General features: G+C 32.5%; 3 protein-coding genes across 3 annotated transcripts; 1 reads left to right on the top strand and 2 right to left on the bottom strand.

Annotated features, from left to right (window-relative positions):
- Positions 1–1688: 1688 nt before the first annotated feature.
- Positions 1689–2386, top strand: LOC131612082 (BON1-associated protein 1-like). The gene has a single exon (XM_058883896.1). The coding sequence runs from the start codon at positions 1712–1714 to the stop codon at positions 2219–2221; it is 510 nt and encodes a 169-aa protein (XP_058739879.1). The 5' UTR covers positions 1689–1711; the 3' UTR covers positions 2222–2386.
- Positions 2387–2441: 55 nt separating this feature from the next.
- Positions 2442–4947, bottom strand: LOC131612081 (E3 ubiquitin-protein ligase At1g63170-like). The gene is made up of 5 exons (XM_058883895.1): positions 4308–4947; positions 3621–3740; positions 3368–3500; positions 3133–3294; positions 2442–2919 (listed from the first exon to the last, which is right to left on the bottom strand). The coding sequence occupies exons 1-5, from the start codon at positions 4829–4831 to the stop codon at positions 2752–2754; spliced, it is 1107 nt and encodes a 368-aa protein (XP_058739878.1). The 5' UTR covers positions 4832–4947; the 3' UTR covers positions 2442–2751.
- Positions 4948–17265: 12318 nt separating this feature from the next.
- Positions 17266–19735, bottom strand: LOC131612080 (polyphenol oxidase I, chloroplastic-like). The gene is made up of 2 exons (XM_058883894.1): positions 18759–19735; positions 17266–18203 (listed from the first exon to the last, which is right to left on the bottom strand). Exons 1-2 carry the CDS (start codon positions 19717–19719, stop codon positions 17392–17394), a joined length of 1773 nt encoding a protein of 590 aa, XP_058739877.1. The 5' UTR covers positions 19720–19735; the 3' UTR covers positions 17266–17391.
- Between the last annotated feature and the right edge of the window lie 62 nt (positions 19736–19797).

Below are 19797 nucleotides of genomic sequence, written 5' to 3'. Positions count from 1 at the left end.
GAAAATCCAATCAGAAGATGAAAATGATAAACCAATGAATAATAGAGAGAGCGAGAAAATTAGAGAGAATTATGGTGAACATAATTGTTCTTATTTATTAATAATCCAACATTGGGTTTATATACAACAACACATCAATACATCAATGTAGCTAACCAACTAATGAAAAAATAAACTTTTCGAAATCAATTACATATTTGATGTAATTAATTGAAAATTGAAGGGGTGATAATCGATTACATGATGTTTTTGTTCGCTTCTAATTGCCCCTCAAGGGGTGGTAATCGATTACATGATGCTTCTGTTTGCTTCTAACTGCTACTAAAGGGGTGGTAAACGATTATACATTTCATTCTGTAATCGGTTACACTAACTTGAATTACTCTTTTCATAATACACCACCTTAATTCAAGTCTTCCATATTCAAGTGTTTCTTCAACCTCTTGAATACTTCAATTATTACTTCTTCGGTTAGAAAATCGGCCACTTGATCTTCACTTTTGCAATACCCCAATTTTAACTTTCCTTCACTCACAAGCTCTCTTAAGTAGTGATATCTCATCCCTACTGTTTCTTTCTCAAGGTTTTTATTTTTAAGTTTAAGAGAGGAAATAATATCCATGAATATAGAGACAATTTATTCCAATTCGCTTGTTTCTTTTGTTAGTTTCTTACGAGTGCGAAAAAGATCATGATAAAAAAAATTAAGATGTTACCTCATCATCTTGATGATTTGTCATAAGATATTGGCTTCTTCCTCTTTATTTGAGGATTTCATATCGCTATCTTCCCATGTAACATAAGCTTTTTTGCCCTTATTTTGAGATTTTTTTAAATTTCTTTTGATTTGACTTTTTTAACTAAAGGATAATTTGACCTGATGTGTCACTTCTTTTCACATAAATAGCATATTAAAATGAATGGGGATTCTCCATGTTCCTCTCTTTGTTTCTTCTCATGCATTAGGAATTTTTTGAAGTTCTTTATTATGAGAGACATGTTACTAGTTACTACCACAGTCGGATTGCTTCAGCTTTGAGTGCTAGACTTTTGATTTTTTTTCATCATCTATGACAAACCTTTTCAGTTTCATCTCGTGTTAAGGCAATATACCAAAAAAATACATCCATGGTTACCATCACAATTTTATTTTTTTGAATTTTTCTTTATTTCTATGTTTCTTATCTTGTGCCCTTAGTGCACAGTTTAGGATCATCCAATTATGTAGCAGCTATATTTTGAGAGTCCCAAAAACTGCCGGTTAATTTGATTTTTCAAATTTATGATTTAAATTTCTTTCTAATTGGAAATTTCTCAGCATTTGGATCTTGGAACAGATTTACAACCATTTCCCAGAAAGCTTTGGAAACTCTCTACAGAAATGAAATTTCCATGTAACTTCAGCCACCAACAAGTCCAAACAACCACTGATATCGTAGCTCATTTTTCTAACCCCTAACCACAGTTTCAAATTGTCAACATGCATTTTCCATACTCCTTCACAAATTGGACCATGCCCCATTACCTTTAATTCATTCTTCTCAAACTTTTCCTTAACACAAATAAATCAACATAAAGAAACAACCTCTCTCTTTCTCTCTTCTTTCCCTCACATTTCCTTCACAAACCCACATTTATATCCTCACTTCTTCCCATTTCATTTCCCACATACTCTGAATTATTTTCAACTTTTTTGGAGCTAACTATCCCAATGTCTCATACTCTAGAAATCACAATTTTAAATGCTGAAAACCTCCACGTGAATAATGAAAACTACATAAAGAAAAATGCATTTGTTTCTCTTTGGTCTGATTCAAGTTCAACCAATGAAAATTGTTACTCCACCAAAGAAAACTCAGAAGAATGTGATGGTGGAAACTGTGTTTCATGGAACGAGAAGCTTGTAATAGAAGTGCCATTGAAGTCAAGGTTTATAATAGCTGATGTGAAATACAAAACATCATGGGGGAATATTAAGAGTGTTGGAATGACAAGAATACCAGTTTCAGATTTGCATGTGCATGATAATCATGTTCAGTTTTTGAGTTATAGGTTATGGGACAGTAAGGTTAGGAGAAATGGTGTTATCAATATTTCAGTGAGGGTGAAAGCAATGGAATATTCTTTTCCGGTAACCGGAATTCCGGTCGCTGGCAATGGTTCCGGTGAGATTGTAACTGGGTTTCCAGTTTGGTTGAGCAATCATCAAAGAAACTGTTAATGTGTTACTTTTGTTGTTTTTTTTGTTATTAGACAGATGTTAGTTGATGTTTTGCTTGTTATCAGACATCAGTATTTAAACACAAAATGCAATCTATAAACCCTAACTTTGAACAATAGATATATTAGTCAAACTTTGTAGTCAAATATTACGTTGTTTTAACATTTGAACCACAGTTGTTTTAACAAAACAGATGCTTGAATCTTCACTCCTCATAACATTTATGTACTAATATAAACATTTCCATAGACCACCACACAATCATGTGAATTTACAAGACTAACATTATTAATACACAGGGATTTTAATATTTTCATTCTACTTTATAACTTTGTCATTTAAGGGAAACAGTAATAAACAATAAGTAAGATCATGAGCAAGAAATCTGATTACTATTGTAGGTGATCCTTACCTAATCAAGTTAGAATGTAAATTATTTTTTCTTTCTCTAATTTTTATCAGTAATTCATCTGAGATTGTTATGAAAAAGGGTTGTGCCACCGTCCTTGTTGATGCACCAAGTAAGTAGTTCAAACTTGTTGGAGGTTATCGGTGCTCAAAATGTTAAACTTGCAGAGAGGACAGGTAGAATTGATGAGCAGCCATTTGTCGATGCATGCGCAATGAAAATGGTGGTTGCAAGGAAGTTCTCTAAGTTCAGCTCCATCGTCATAGGCAGAAAGACAGATACAACATTCCTGCAATGAACCATCCATCAGAACATATAAAAGGATAGCGTCGTTAAGCTAGTTCAGTTGGTAGCTGTGCAGGGACATCCGACTGCAGAAGCGAGTTCGAACCCGTGACATCTCACTTATTCATCTTTAAGAGGCACTAAGCTACTAGACCAAAAAAAGAAAAGAACATATAAAAGGATTGCATTATATCTTAGAATGATATGGTTAACTTACTGCATCTTCTAAGGCAATAATATGCTCAGAAGCTAAATCGCTGTCACATTCAGTCATCACTCCTCTGGACGATTCTTGGGCATCGCCATCTTTCTTAAATTCCTTTATTATTCTGAACTTATATTTTGGCAACAGGTCAATCTCTTCCTTAGTTGCCCCTTCCTGTTGCCACATTAAATATCAAATTAAGTCTGATAAAGTTGAAAAAAGATTGTTTTGATCTGTGTTACCTTACCTGATCAGTCACTGCATACAAAATAGCAAGTATGCATGGAAGAAAACAGCAAACGGCGATTCCAATGAGACACGCAGCAGTAACACAGATCACAACAATCGCAACGTCAAAAGCAAGAAATATGATACAAAGCCTGCAAAATACAACACGCGTGATGGTTAGTGGTTACACATTCGCAAGATAGAAATATGGAACAAATGCATAAAGCAAACAATTTTATCAATAACATATATTGTCCCAAGTTGTAACTAACCAATAAAGCTGAGGCGAATCCCTTGTCAAACTCTGGCCACCAGCAGTTACCCAGTAGAATCCAAGAATCCACCATACGAATGATAGAACAGTATTCGCCGACTCTATGTACTTCAAGATACTGAAATTAAATGAACAATACGCTTCATAAACTTGTATAAGGCCAAAAACAAAGAGCTATATACTCCACCAGTGCTAAATACAGCATAGCCTTAACCACAATCACAACAAGATACTTGAATCATAAACATAAGTTACATAACTTAGTAGGCAATGACAATGAACTTTGAACTGCGTCATAGCATAACGCAATGCATATATTGAATGATTATTATTATTTTTTTAAATCTTGATATCTGGCCTTGTGACCGACTAATCTAAGGGGATCAATCCCATTATCCACTAGCTGAAGGCTCATTTAAAGCCACATAGCAAAACTCTCTATGTCTGATCCAATACAGGAATGAATAATATAATATCTAACGTGATTCGATCCTGAGACCTTGAGAGAAGCACATTCTCAGGACCAAGTCAAACAATATCCTCCTACATTACCACATATTCTCTAACTGTCCTAAGAAAACAAGATTCTATAAATTAAATTAACTTTATATAAAAACTAACTAATTATACATGAAAAAAACAAAAAGGACAAGAAATTGAAATTGAGAAAGTTGTTTGTTTGTACCTATTTTCCTGATTCTCCAAAAACTGCTCAGAAGCAACATCAGAACCACTCTCAGAACTAAAACTCCAAGAAGAAGAATCATCTTCAAAACGGTTACTCCTCCTTCTCCTCCTTCTAAATTCCAAAACAACAAACAAAGAATGAACCAATCCCTGCAACAAGTACCCCAAAATCCACACCCTAAGAGGCACACACACCTCCTCCTTCCTACTACCCCACAAAACAACAGCACTAACCACCAAAAACGACAAATTCCACCCCACGTCAAGTGTCACCACCGGCTTCGAGTAAGCCCACTCACTCTGCCGCTCTTCCACCTCCGCCGCCGCCCTCTCCCGGACACGCAACGACGGTTCACGGAGCATCATTCGCTCTGAGCTAGCTCGACGGAAGAAACGAGCGGCGGTACGGAGTGGCGGAGGTGGAGTGCGGCTGAGGGAGCGGCGAGTGCGGAGGAGGAAGGGTTCGGTGTCGCCGGAGGGGGAATGCGGTGGAGGAGAAGGTGTTGAGGTTGATGTGTTCATTTTTTAGTGCAAATTTTGAAAGAATGAATTTTGGGAGTTTGGAATGAAGGGAAGAAACATGGTTTTTGTTGAAGAACATCCGTGTTGACCAAATGTTTTCTTTTGAAAAAACTTGACAATTAATTATAGTATCTTCTTTAAAGTATGTTTGGAAAGTTATTAGTAAAAAAACATTAATATAATTCATAAATGGTCAAATATATGAATATTTAATTATTAAGGGGGTGTATAATGTATTCATTGAGATTTTAAATATAGATGTTTACCAATCGTTAGTTGGTCCAGTGGTGATTGGCGCTGGATTTGGTAGGGAGAACCACGGTTCGATCCCCCGCAACTGCGATCGGGAGGGGGTTTGACCCACTTGATGCCAGAGCTGTTCCCCCGAACCGGACTAAACCGGTGGTTATAAACCAAAAAAATAAATAAATATAGATGTTTAAAATTTTTAAGATTTGAAAAGATTCAATGACTTTCATTATTAAAATAATTATTAATTAAAAAATAAGAAATAATTATAATATCAACATAAATATTAAATCTTTTAATAGTAATGTGATATTGTTTGAAGATATAATAAAATATGATGAAATGTTAAAAGAATTGAAAAGAAAGAATAATAAAGTGCATAATAAAAGACAAATAGTAGTGTGCTAGGTAGTATTAGTTACAAATTAGAAAGAAAAAAAACTTACAAATTAACGTTTATAATTTAATGTTAAGGTAGTACTAGTTGCAAATTAAACATATGTAAAAATTAAACACTTTTATTTAATTAATGTAAGTCATTTTTTGCATTAAAATAAATCAAATTTTAATCTCTATACAAACTTTTTAAAGTACATCTACAAATATTTTTCTTTATATTAACTTGAATTAACAAAATTGATATGATTTATTAGACATTTTCTTTTATAGATGAAATAAGATTTTAGTTTCCCATTTTCTAATATGTTTAGAGAAAATGAGTTACACTCTCAACCAATCACCATCATGTATCCAATTAAACAATTCTTTTATTTAAAAAGCAATTTAATGACACGGCAAATTAATTGCTTTTTATTGGATGACAGGATAAAACTATTTTACTGCAAAAAATATGTTTATATCCTTTGGTTTTTTTATATATCGTTTTGTTTTTTTAGACTTTTTGCAAGCAAGACATTGATAAGTTTTTTTTTTTTAATTTATAATTTTTAAACATGTAAAACTTTTCTATAAGGCGAACACATTTCCAACTTTGTTAACTCCGTGTTATTTTTTTTATATCAAGAAAAAGAAGCTTATTGTTAAATGTTAGCAAAACCTTCAGTTATATATGTAGACTCTGAGACATTGAAAAATTTTAAATGAAAAAAATGAATCTTTATTTTTCTTAGTTACTAAAAGGCCCAGGCAGGCCCAAACGTATTACTAAAAGGCCCACTCACTTAAAGGACTATGTGCTGAATTGAGACTTTTGCTTTAATAATTTTTATTATTCCTTTCTTTTTGTATTTGATTGGCTTAGTCCACGTTACTGACCCGCTTTGTTGTTTGTATATAAACCACCTTCTCATCTAGGGTGAGGCCGAAAATTAATGAAAAGTTTATTTCTTCATGTTTTGTGTTTATTCAATGGTAGAACTTAGTATTTGGTAGTAGTAGCTAATCCTTTTACATCATTGGTGCTTTCATCCGTTGGCCTTCTTCAGCAAAAAACTCTGCAGCAGGATGCAAGCACCAATGATGTAAAAGGATTAGCTACTACTACCAAATACTAAGTTCTACCATTGAATAAACACAAAACAAGAAGAAATAAGCTTTTCATTAATTTTCTGCCTCACCCTAGATGAGAAGGTGGTTTATATACAAATAGCAAAGCGGGTCAGTAACATGGGCTATGTCCAAATACAAAAAGAGCTAAAGGAATAATAAAAATTATTAAAGTAAAAGTCTCAATTCAGCACATAATCCTCTAAGTGAGTGGGCCTTTTAGTAATACTAAGAGCTAAAGATTCATTTCTTTTCATTGATATTTTTCAATGTCTCATAGAGTCTACATATATAATACCTCTAATGGATTAAACTAAGAGGCCCAAACACTAAAAGTCCATTTAAAAGATAATTAAAAAACCCAACTAAAATATAATAAAAACTCAACTAATAAACTAACCTAAATAATATAATTCTACTCTCTATCATTCTCAAAATGCTGGTTATTGACATTTAGCAGCTTGTTGTGTACTACTATTTCAGGTATTATCACATATCGTTTTCCATCTATTCTATCAGAATCATCTTTTGGTGCTTGACCCATCTTTTGACGGTAGTGTTTTTTATAATTTTAATAATAATTCTTATTAATAATAAAAACCAATTTTAATGTGGTCCTATGAGATTTTTGTTTTAAAAAGAGTATGATTTATTTATTTATTTATTTCTGCTAGTTTATTGATCTTGTTGTTCTTTTGTTATCATGAGATCATTTTACAAATTATGGTTTAACATATGGTTTCAGACTCAGAGCCCCCACTGCCTCTGCTTTTTGTATTCAATTTATAAATAAACTGTATGTTTAATATGTATACTTTATTGTTTTATTCATATAAACATAAATTTGTTTATTGATAAGTTATGTTTGATCTATTCATTTTTATTTTGAAATAAATCTATGCATAACTCAAAAGTCAAAAGTGATTTATAATGTTATTATAATTATTTTGTTAAGCAATTATTGTGAGATCTTATTTATTTATTTGATCTCTCATATAATTGAATTGTTATGCAGCGTTATAATTTGATTAGTTTGGATTAGGTACAACATTCTTAAATTAATTGAGATTATTTTTAATATTTTGCGATCACATAAATAATTAGACATAAAATTGTGATTAATTATTTTACCGTGGTATTTAAAAATTCCAAAGACATGCTATATATGATATAATGAATTTTGTCCGACAGGAATATTCACCATATTTGTATAATTAATTAGGATAAAATATCAAATTGTTTTTCATAACTTGTCCACAAGAATTATGAATTGATATGTAATTCGATAATTTTATTATAAAGTATAAATTTTGGATAGAAAACAATTTCAACACATTATGTATAAAATTGTGTATGTAGTTTAAAAAATCTATCACAAAATTAAATAATTCTTATGACATTAAAAATTTAGCCCACATATAATTTTTATTATGTTGCAAGATTTATTTTATGGTATATTTATATTGATAATACATGTAATTTAGATAATATTTATGTCTCAAAATTTTGACATAAATTTTTGTTTACTTTTTAGATTCTTAAACCGCTAATTTTTGTGATATCCGATGTGATATTTTCGAGCTCAGAGGAGATAACTATAAGGCGTGGAAGGAAATAATTCCCCTCCATCTATGATGGATGGACATAGATTATGCTATTAGGCAAGACAAATTACCTGCAATTATAGATGAAAGTACTTCAGTTGCAAACGCACTATATGAGCAGAATAGTACAATAATTTTTTACAAAATTCACAAAAATTATACTTGATATTAGTAATCTATAAAATAAGAAAACAAATGTACCTGGTAAATACTAATTTTCCCTTTGCTAAGAAAATTACACCTATTTATTTTGGGGGTAAAATGTGTCTAAAAAATACTTTTTGTGACTAAATTCAGAAATTGGCTACATTCAAACTATTCGTTTGGTCTGTTTGTGTTACTATTGACCTACAAATGTACAATATCCAATTTACCTGCATTGTTATGTAACCAAACCATAACTTTTTCATCAGTACCAACGTTGCAGATTTCTCCTCTGTCCCAATAGTAAATATAACTTTAATTACTTTAATTCAACAATTACACAATCTTCTCACTCTCTCTCTCTCTCTCTCTCTCTCTCTCTCTCTCTCTCTCTCTCTCTCTCTCTCTCTCTCTCTCTCTCTCTCTCTCTCTCTCCCTCTTTTCTCTTTCTTCTTCTTTATGTGCTTGCTTCTGACTCCATCTTATCTCTTTTCTCTTCCTTTTTATCTTCTTCTTCCTTCTTTTTCTCTAACAGTGAAGAAGAAAGAGATCGATTAGGTATGGGTTTTTTGTCCTTTCAGTTTATATAGATGAAATTATTAACTCCTAATACCTAATTTTTTTGTTGATTTCAATGGTTCTGCTTCATTTATGATAAAGTGAAATTTCAGAGAAGTTGTAACTCTGCCTTTATTTTTGTTTTGGAAAATTCATGAGGTAAGACTGGATGTGAGTTTTAGGATCTCATGTGATACATTATTGACAAATATGCGAGTTCTCTATGTTGGTGTTATTTATGTGTTTCTAATTTAACTTCATTTCATATTTTATGGATCTGTTTCTTGTGTTTATCATGTGTTTGTTTGTATTCTGTTTTTGTTTGTACATTTTTATTTTTATTTTGTTGGTTCTTTGCTTCCTTACTATTATATGAGTATTTTATATTAACTTTGATTTCATGAGTATTTTATTAATATGTGTACTGCTACTGCTTCTGTTACATTTTGGGTTGCTGAGAATTTTGAAGAAATAAGAAGAATCATATTTTTCATATTTTGATATGTTACTTTCGTCTAGGATCCTCGAGAGGAAGCCCTTCAAGCATGGTATATGGATGATAGCAAGTACTTCTCGCGGGTTCGTCATCGGGTGTGACAAGGCTTTGGGATTTCGGAGTGCATCAAAGATAACTGATATGCAGATGCAGTCAGATTCTATACTGGTGCAATGCCCGATTTTTAAGGTTGTGTTTGGTCGATATCATTCCTCAATCAATCCTTTTTTTATTACTTTTTTACACTTTGAACACACACTTGAACATTTTTTTCATGTTAATATAACAAATTTAGGAATTTGATTGTTTTTTACTCTCTATATGGCATATGGAGACTCGCCGTTCCACAATTGTAAGCAAGCATTTGATGAAGCCATATTTATCATAGAAAAATAATTGCAGGTAAAGCTTGATATAAGACCTTTATAATGCATTAAATTTAAAGTCGATTTAACTTATCTTGAATAAATAATTGATAATTTGACCTTTTTTTTGTAGGATAAACTACTATTATATTCTAAAACAACTCAAGTGAGAGATGAGGTTGCAATTCTCCTTAAGTAGTTGAATTATCCGATTCATAGTTTTCTCTTAAAATTTCATTTTGTACTTATTTTTTAAATTTTAGACATGTCAAAACCTTTATATATAAATAAACTATTTACACTTTATGAATGTGGACAATTTGAAGGTAAAGTCATTACAGAAGTTGAAAAATCTCCTTATAGACATTCACTTATTCCTGAAGTCGTAAAAACCGCTTCATCCTGTTTTCATGAGGTTAGTTTTGTTAGAGTATTTTCCTTTCATGTAATTCATTTATCTTCCAAAAGTGCTTATTTGTGGTTTTTTATCATATCTTTTGCTCACAATGCATGTATCCTTTCATGAGTTTGAAGAGGCAATTTATGCATTTTAACAGTTTGTTAAACTTGCTCAAGGATTGTTGAACAACTTAGTTGTAACACCCCTAATATTTATTTCACTAAGTGAGAATGTGCATTTATATATATATATATATATGTGTGTGTGTGTGTGTGTGTGTGCGTGTGTGCGTGTGTGCGTGCGTGTGTGCGTGTGTGCGTGTGTGCGTGTGTGCGTGTGTGCGTGTGTGCGTGTGTGCGTGTGTGCGTGTGTGCGTGTGTGCGTGTGTGCGTGTGTGCGCGTGTGTGTGTGTGTGTGTGTGTGTGTGTGTGTGTGTGTGTGTGTGTGTGTGTGTGTGTGTGTGGAATTGTTACTGGAGTAGTTGGAATACAATGGTATTGGTTAGAAACTAACAAGATGGCAAACTAGTAATTAAGGTTTAATTGAAGGGCATTTTAGTCATGTGGCAAAGTTTGCATGTGGACTTAAGGTTGTGTTTAGTTATAACACCATAAAAATCAGATTTTTATATAGAGAATAGAGAGAATATAGAGGGTAAGCCATTTTCTTCACTTTCAAACACCAATCTCGTATTCCTTGAGCAGCCTGCACTAAAACCATCATAACTTTATGCTCGTAACTCGGAATGAGGCAAGGCTGGACTTTTCGGAAAGCTCACGAAATTCTCTACAATCTACATATATGGCTCGCTTCTTGCATGTCCTTGAGGAGGGAGATAATCAAGTTTGAAGTTAGGGGTCTGAAGCTGAAAGTTTTACACGAATTCCCTGGACAGTCTTCATTCAACAAGCCATACCTTTTTACTTGAAGCTTTGATTTAGGTAATTCTTGCATTTTTGGATTTTACACAAAATTCCCTTCAATTTAGTATATTGGTTCATGTTTATAGCTTCTATATTGAAGGAGAAAAGTGAGTTTGAAACTTGGATGTTCATGCTGAAAATTGGAGAAAAGGGGTTATGGATTTGTTGTTGATGGAGGTGAAACTTTGGCCATGGTGGGAGTTCTATTGATGCATGGATGATGTCCTAACCTCCTTTTGGTCAAGGTGGGTTCCATTAGTTAGAAACTTGGGTAGGAATTGGGAGAAATTGTATGATCAAGGGTTTAGATTGAGATTATATGATGCATGCTTGATTTAATGACAAGATTATGTTTTATGAGTATGATATGTACCTTGGATCATTGTTGCATTTGATTTTCGTTGGGATTATATGAATGATGCTGGGAATCAAATAGAGGGATTTGGGTCTGGTTTGGAACTCTTAAAATGCAGATTTTTGGGGTCTGTCAGTCATGTAACCGGTTATATGGTTGATGTAACCGGTTACATGTGTGAAAAACGCAGTTTTTGGGTCATGTATCCCGTTACATGATTCATGTAACCTGTTACATCACTGTTGGGCAGATTTTTCACAACTTCGGAAATTCATAACTTTTGTGTCGTAAGTCCGTTTCGCGCTAACTTTATACCGTTGGAAAGCTAGTAATACGTACTATCTAGTAAGATAGGTCCCCAAACCAGAATAATAATTTATGTGTGTCCATGTACGTTCTAAGTAATCATACGGTTTGATTATGTTTAATATATTCCATGATCGACACATGCTTAACTCACATGTGACGAGTATGTATAAAGGACATGATATTTATATGATGGATTTTTGTCTAATATTATGTGCATATAATACAATGTAAATTGTTTTCCCGTCGTTCCGGTTGGACGTTCGGATGCTTGATTTTGTGAACTTGCCTTGGTTGAATATGCGTGAATCAGAGTATAACCGTACTACTAGGATAGTAAATCCTGTTTACCCACTATGTGGATGCCCATTGGTAGCCCGTGTGGCGTTTGTGATATGTATTATATACCATGGATAATTTGGCTTTTATGCCTGTTGTATATACGTGTCTATATCCGTATATTTTGCGTTACCTGAGCTACTATTACGGTGGAAGCAAGTGAGGGTCTTTAATGGCGTTTCCCACTTGGTAACTCACCTGCGTGATTAGTATGGTAAGTGGGTGATGCCACGTAGGCAATCACTGAATTACTTGCCTCTAGTAACGTCAATTAGACAATGTTACTAGGCTTTCTCCCGGTGGGCTTGTACGTCGAAAAGGGCATATTGCACCTGTTTACTCACCTGCATACGGAGGATGAATACCATTGCAGTGGAAGCAAGACCGGGGTCTTTAATGGCGTTTCCCACTTGGTAACTCACTAGCGTGCTTGGTGATGAGGTTGTAAATGCCACGTAGGCAATGGTACAACTTAAGTCATCTCGGGTGGAACATAAATAACATTACCGCATATTATTCTAGACATATATGTACGGGGTGTTACATTAGTATTCATATGTTACTTTTTAAAGTTATTACAATATATTAAAATTTATTTATAGGCAAGTTAACTTTTGAATTACTTTTTCAGAAACTTTCTAATTATTGAGGATTATGTAAAGACTAGAAATTGTGTAGAAGAACTACTTGGTGTTCTTCGTAAGTAGCTATATCTTTCACTAAACATTGAGTACCTATCTATTATGTTTCTAGCCACCTATAATAACAATTCAGTAGTGAAACAGTGAGTATTATAAACTTGCAAGGATGTATAAGTTATCTAGATGCACTTTATCTATACTACATGCTGCTGCTAGACAATGATCCGTAGAATTGTTAGTTGGCTTTCAATATTATTCAATTATTTGTATTTTATTCTTTAGCACTGGGTAGAAAGTTCATGTTCTATTATTAAAAACTTAATATGATAAATGTGAGAACTTTTATTTCAATAAGACTATTTGAACTTGTATCAGAAATCCAGCACTAGGTGAGTCAATCTTATGTAATAAGTTTAGTTTGAGTAGTTATTTTAAGTTATGGATTATATTTTTCTGTTATATAGCTTCTATTTCAACTTATATTCATACTTTATTTCAATTTTATTGTATCAGAAAATATTTTGTTTTCTTTCATTGTTATGCAGAGATTTTTACCTTGTAAAACTGAGGGATATTGAGATATTTTGTCAGACTCCTGGAGTAGAAAACTCCCTGGTATTTTGTTAACGCGACTTCAGGATTTTGGTCATTTTGTGTCTTTTGGTATGCTTAAGGGAGTATTAATATTATATACCATGACTATGATTCCAGCCGGTACTGCTCTTTTGTTGTACGTAGAATTTATGTGTGATATTAGAATCATAACAAGAGTTGTAATATTATGAATAGATAGGTATTGCATTTTAACATAATTGGGTATGTTGCATACTGTGTTTTTATGGTTACTTATTAAAAGTTCAAAATCTTGCATATGTTAATTCATTGGAAGATAAAAAATTGCGCAAAATAAACTTATTAATCTTGTGGTTGCGCAAAAAATCTATGTTGGCTTGTGTATACAACATAGAGTTTGGAGGGGAAGAGATGAGAGGGATTTGAAAAATAGAAAGGATTGGGAAAAAGAATAGAAAGATTTTAGTTTGGAAGGTTTTGGTGGATTTGGTTTTCTTCATAACACAAAAAACCCTTTAATTTGGGGAAACTTAAAATTTGTATTAAATGAGGGTTTTGGAGGGTTTAGACAAAATGTTCAAATATTATTTTTGTTGTTATAGTATTTCAAAAAGTAAAAATACATTAATGATAAATATTATTTAATCATTCTAAACAAAGTCTTTTTTTCAAAAAATATTAAAAAAAAATTTATATTAAAAAAAAAACAATTTTCGAAGCCCTCACTTCTTCTTCCCTCCAAATTCCCAAACAGTTTTGTTACAAATAACGCGTATCTTAATTTTTAATTTTTGATTGAACTATATGTACATATGCATATATTGAATTCTTTGTAATGAAAAATAGTATTACTATTTCTCTATTAAAATAATTCAAATTGATTAAGAAGTTAGCTTCATTAATTCAATCTTAATCTTAAACTTAATGGTCTAATTCAAATATTTTTTTTAAAAGGTATTATTTTACGGGAAAAGCGTGTTACTAATTCAAATATTTTTTAAATGATGTTAAAATACGAGAAAATAATATATGTTTAATTTAAATATTTTTATATACAATATTATTTGTATATACGGGAAAAATGTACTACTCAAACTTAATTCTTTTAGATTTTTAACTTTTTTACAATATTTGTGTTTAATAGTTTTTGTTACAAATATTTGTTTTTAAAAATATAAACATTCATCATCCATTTCAATTTTTTTTTCTTTTTATCAATTAATATTTTGATATTTTATAATTTGTTTGAAATTTTATAATAAACAGATGATAAATACGCGGTCCAAACTTGTACACGTGCGGACGAACGGGTATTGCACTAATTTCTTCAATGAAGTATCACTTACACACCTTCATTTGGATATTTTAAAAGAGATATGAAACAGTAAAACTCCACTATAAAAAATAATTTCATTCTTCACATTCCAAATACGCCGTATCACGGTCAACCCTAATGTCTATTCTTTTTCTGTCTTCACTCTCTTTTCTGTGTACCGTCAAAGAAGAAAGTTTCTCCTTAAGTCCAGTTTAGTTTTTAGACGCATTTATTTTGGTATTATATTTCCGCATCATTTCACTTTTATTTAGGTCTATTGATTAAAGTTTGTGGACCACTTTCATTTTTAAAAACTTGTATAATACATGTTGATAATTGACAACATTAGCCAAAATGCAACAATGACATTTTTATTGTACATTCACTTGTTGTGACTCGCGTCATTAATGTAAGTTTTTTATTTTAAAGTTTATGTTAATAGTTAGATTTATTAGTATCTTAACTAACTAATTTGTGAAATTCATCATGATCCCGTCACGACAATATGCAATTAGTCATTAAGTATTTGGTAAGTTAGTTAAAAATAATTTCTAAAGTCGACTATGTTTGACTTAATATGAGACGATTTAACAAATTCTTACCGTATTTCTTAAGTTAGTAAAATGTCGTATGAATTAACTTTTATAATTTTAATTTAAAAAAATTAATTTAGCCACGACTTAATAGTGACAAATTATTTTCTATAATAACAAAAAAATATAGTTATTGTAGTTATTACATAAAAAAAGAAGTAACTAATAAAACAAAAACATAAAAAGAAAAAAGAGAAAAATTTATCATATGTATACTTTTTGTCTTTCCAAAAAAAATCTCATTGAGATGAGACATCGGTCTATCCACCCACTTACGATAAAACTTCTTATCCATTAATTTTAGTTTTACCCTTAAATAAATTTTGATGATGAAATAAATCGTTGTTCATGAGTTATAACTACAACTATAGCATGGTAAAATCATAATATTATCTGAAAGATTCATGAAATGTTGTTGTTCAAATTGAGTTAGAGTAGAGTATTCTTTCATTAGTTAATGATCTTGGTTTATATTAAATTTGATTTTTACTGAAGTTATTGATGTTGAGAATCAAGTGTGAGGAAGAAATCTCACATTAATTAGAAAATAAAAGATTGAATATTTTATAAATGAGGGAACCCACACAACTATCACCTTAAAGTTTTAGGTGAATATGTGATGTGTCTCTCACAAAAATGTGTCCCACGTGTAAAATAATGTAATTTGAATTTGTGATCTATTTGAGTTCACCAGAATAACCACTAGTTTTGGTATACTTTAACCCACCACAGTCTCATTGCTCTACCATACCAATTTATCTCAATGCTCTATACAATCTCTTTGTCATATGGACATGTAAAAATAGAGGATAGTCTGACTAAATGTATCATCCGCATGTGGGAGTTATTAGAAGATGCGGGTTTTTTTAGTAAATGATAGTTTTTTTTTATAGCAAACATAACCATTCATTAGATGAAAAGGAGAGAGTACAAACATAGAGAAAGACAATGTGTGAGGGCATTTCCCATCCACATTTTAAAACTAACTCTAATAATTAAGCCAATCAGGATTTGGACAACAAACAATTTTGAGAAGTTAAAAAACAGTGGAGCATTACAAATCCAATTTCTTGATCCAAGCAACCCACCAAATAACTTCCACAAAAGATAAAGGAGTTTGGGAACCACAATCTTTAAATCTATCCAGTTACGGATCATTTCTTTGACTTTATCACGCACAATTCGATTATACGGGTTCTCTGACTTGAAAAAACTCGCCATCTTTGAAAGAAGCATTTGTTGAGTGGAAGACAGAGTCTGGCTTGTAATGACCACACTTAGAGTTTTACTCAAAAATACATTGTCTCCATCCAAACCTCTTTGGGGCATTTCAACAAACATCTTGAATACACACTTAAAATAGACTAAACAACATAACATGCAACACTGAAACAGACAGAAAACCAGAATAACAATAAACAGAGAAACATTAATCAATACCCAAACACTATTTCTCGTCGATATCGAAGCTTCTTGTGGCGGCGGCTCTGGTGGAGGTCGTTTGCCGTGGTTGCTGTTCCAAATCTTTGGCCCCATGGTTGGTGAAGCTGGACTTGGATTTGCGGCTGTGAACAGCTGATGGTTGTTGACGGAGAAGGCAGAAACCATGGTGGATCTTGAAGGAAGGATATGGCAAGAAACCATAAGTGAAGGATAGTTCAAAGGAAAGGAAGTGAGAGATGGAAACCCCACAAAGGGAGAGAAACCTCCACTAGGGAGGAGGGAGCCTCCATGATGGAGGAGAGAAGCTCCGAAATCGGAGAGGAGACGGCGGCGGCGCTTTGGTACCACAAAGTAAAACCCTAGTTTTAGAGAGAGGGCAGAACTTCTCTCTCTAAAACTCATCTCACGCTACCGCTAGTAAATGATAGTTACACATAAGAGATAGGAGGGGAAACCCATTTCATCAGTCTTTTATCCAATGAACAAAACAAAAGTTTAAATGTCAGGTCAATAATTTAGTTTTGCTCAATTATCCTACATAACAATAAAGCTAATACGGATTTATAAGTATCAACAATAAAACTAATAAAACTAATATGAATTTATAAGTATCAACAACTTGTTTACGAATAAACCCTTGGACCAACTAGCAATTGCCTTAGCTACCCCACCCACCCCTCTAATTTTACTTACTTAATTTGTGCTTAGACTATTTTACATACTCACTTCAAAATTTTATAAATCTCAACTCTAGTCCTTAGGTAAAAACTCAATCATGACATTCCCTATAATAACCTCACCTATACCTCCCTTAGGCACCAAAGTAACCACAAAATCATCATCTTCATCACCTTCCAAATTCTCCAATACTTTTGACACCCCTACCTTAAAACATGTACTTATTCTTCTACTCTTATGACCATTCTGCAAACTAACAAAACTTCCCACAAGTTCAGTTTGATCATGCTCACTCAACTCATCTTCATCATCATTAACATGAACATCAAATTTGATATATTGATCACTTTCAAATTCAATCCCTTCCATCACCAAAACCTCTTCCTCATTCTCTTTCTCCAACTCACTCCTCAACTTCCTAGGTCTCTTCACAATGACACTTTTTATTGAATCCAAAACTAAAGGAAAATTCTCTCTCTCCTTTGAACTCAAAATTTTAGCTCTTTTAGCTTCCCTTTGTTCCTTACTCATTCTTTTTGATGTAGGTTGAAAATTTAGCCATGGAAGATCAACATCTTGATAAACATAACCTAGTTTTTTTGTATCAAGACAATCTCTTACTTTAACACGAACAAGAGTTGCATTTTCATCGTAGAAGAAAAAACTAGAATTCAACCAATCTTCATCATCACTATAGTCTCTTCTTCCTTGTCCCAATTTTTTCCATATGGCCCACATTCTATCTATGTTGGAATGATGAGGATAAAATATAGGATCTCTAGCAGCTGTATAGAATGTTCCCATGTCTTCACGATTTGGTGTATCAGCAGCACCAATCCATTTGTGGACCGTGTTATGAGGTGCATTTTCAATTGAACCAATACCTATTACAAGAAAAAGATGCAAAAAGTTTTGATAAGTGACCATAAAAATAGTATATAATAAATACAACTAGGGCCGTCTCATGGAGACCCGTGTAGATTAACTACGGTTTAAATAAATAAAAGTTATATTTAACTATGATTTAGCCGTGACAAATATTTTATGAGATGTTGTTTAATCAAGACTAAATTTTAGATACTGTGCGGCAGCCCTCTTGCACGCCCTAAAAGACAGTCATGGGCGAAGCTACAGCCCCGCGAACCCGGGCACGCGCTCGGGCTCAATCCATCCTTTCGGTTTATACTCTCCACCTAATAGTCGATTTTTAGACAATATCAGGAGAAAAATTAATAATTTTTAGACAAAATTAGGAACAAAATTAGTAAAAATATGGTGTGAAATTTTTGAATAAAATGAAGCGCAAATTTTTTAGATAAAATTAGTAAAAATATGGTGTAAAATTAGTAAAAACATAGTAAAAATTTTGCCCAGACTCCCTAAAATTTCTTTCTCCGCCACTGAACGTATTGTATTAAACATATTTAATGATTCAATACCTGGATGTGACTCATCTCCATGTCTAAGAGGACTTCCCATGAATAATTCTTTAGTAGAAGCTAAAACCATTTGTTTATACATAGCAGCAATGTTGAGAGAAATTTGTTTTTGAGAAGAGACAAAATTCTCATCTCCAATGAATTGAAGATCTACAATATGTGGTGAAATGTGGTTCATGTCTCTTAGTTTATGATAAAGTGAAGAATTCATGTGTGTGAAATAGGGTGGGATTTGCATGCCATCTATAGTATCCCAACTCCAAAAGGGTAGAGCAAAATTTGGGTCACCAATTAAATTACCTAAGATTCTCTCAAAAAAATAAAGGTACCAACGGTGGAAAGGAAAAAAGAACCATGATCTATGAATATCAATTTTTAGATTCTCAAAAGGGTATTGTTGATGATAAGCACCATTACAATAAGCACAATGGACTTTAGCTTGTTGATAGAAACTACGTGGATCATCTTTAGGTAATGCTTTCATGAGAGCTATGCCTTTTTCAAATTTGGCTATAAACTCTTCATCAACTAAATGACATGGTTTTCTAACTCTAAGAGGAAAATTTGAAGATGCATCATAGTCTTTGAATTCAAATTCTTTGAACTTAAATGGTGATTGCATAGGAGGACAGCAATTGTTGCGTGTTATTGCGTGACGGGGTAAATTCGTGGGAAAACACTTGCTTGTATCGAGAGAAATAAGACGGTTTTTGAGAGTTTCTAGAGAATCTGGGAGCAACAACGGAGTAATAGAATATGAATTTTCAATGTTTTTTAAATCAATGAAAGCATATCGACTATTCAACCGCTTTAGAAAGGGTTTGAAGCTTTGTTGCAATAGATTGCTTTCTTGGTTATTAGAGAAGATTTCAATAGTGAAGAAATTTGAGAACTTAGTGGTGAATAACAAAATTATGAGACCAAAGAATAAAGCGATGAGAAGCTTTGAAAGAGTGATCATTGGAATCTTAGCTTTAATCTTCACTCCTTTTTTCTGTCTCAAAATATGCATAAAATAAGGGTATTTAACGAATATTGG

Source organism: Vicia villosa, linkage group LG6 (genome assembly GCF_029867415.1).
Source record: "Vicia villosa cultivar HV-30 ecotype Madison, WI linkage group LG6, Vvil1.0, whole genome shotgun sequence".
Lineage (NCBI taxonomy): Eukaryota > Viridiplantae > Streptophyta > Magnoliopsida > Fabales > Fabaceae > Vicia > Vicia villosa.
The sequence above is the reverse complement of the archived record's forward strand: the minus strand, read 5'-3'. Positions and strand labels throughout refer to the sequence as shown.

Coding starts and splice junctions, on each gene's coding strand:
- LOC131612082 (XM_058883896.1), top strand. CDS start 1,712: ATGTCTCATACTCTAGAAATCACAATTTTAAATGCTGAAAACCTCCAC.
- LOC131612081 (XM_058883895.1), bottom strand. CDS start 4,831: ATGAACACATCAACCTCAACACCTTCTCCTCCACCGCATTCCCCCTCC. Junction 3,501..3,620: donor GATTCGCCTCAGCTTTATTG/GTTAGTTACAAC, acceptor TGTATTTTGCAG/GCTTTGTATCATATTTCTTG. Junction 3,295..3,367: donor TGTATGCAGTGACTGATCAG/GTAAGGTAACAC, acceptor ATGTGGCAACAG/GAAGGGGCAACTAAGGAAGA.
- LOC131612080 (XM_058883894.1), bottom strand. CDS start 19,719: ATGATCACTCTTTCAAAGCTTCTCATCGCTTTATTCTTTGGTCTCATA. Junction 18,204..18,758: donor TGGAGATGAGTCACATCCAG/GTATTGAATCAT, acceptor TTCTTGTAATAG/GTATTGGTTCAATTGAAAAT.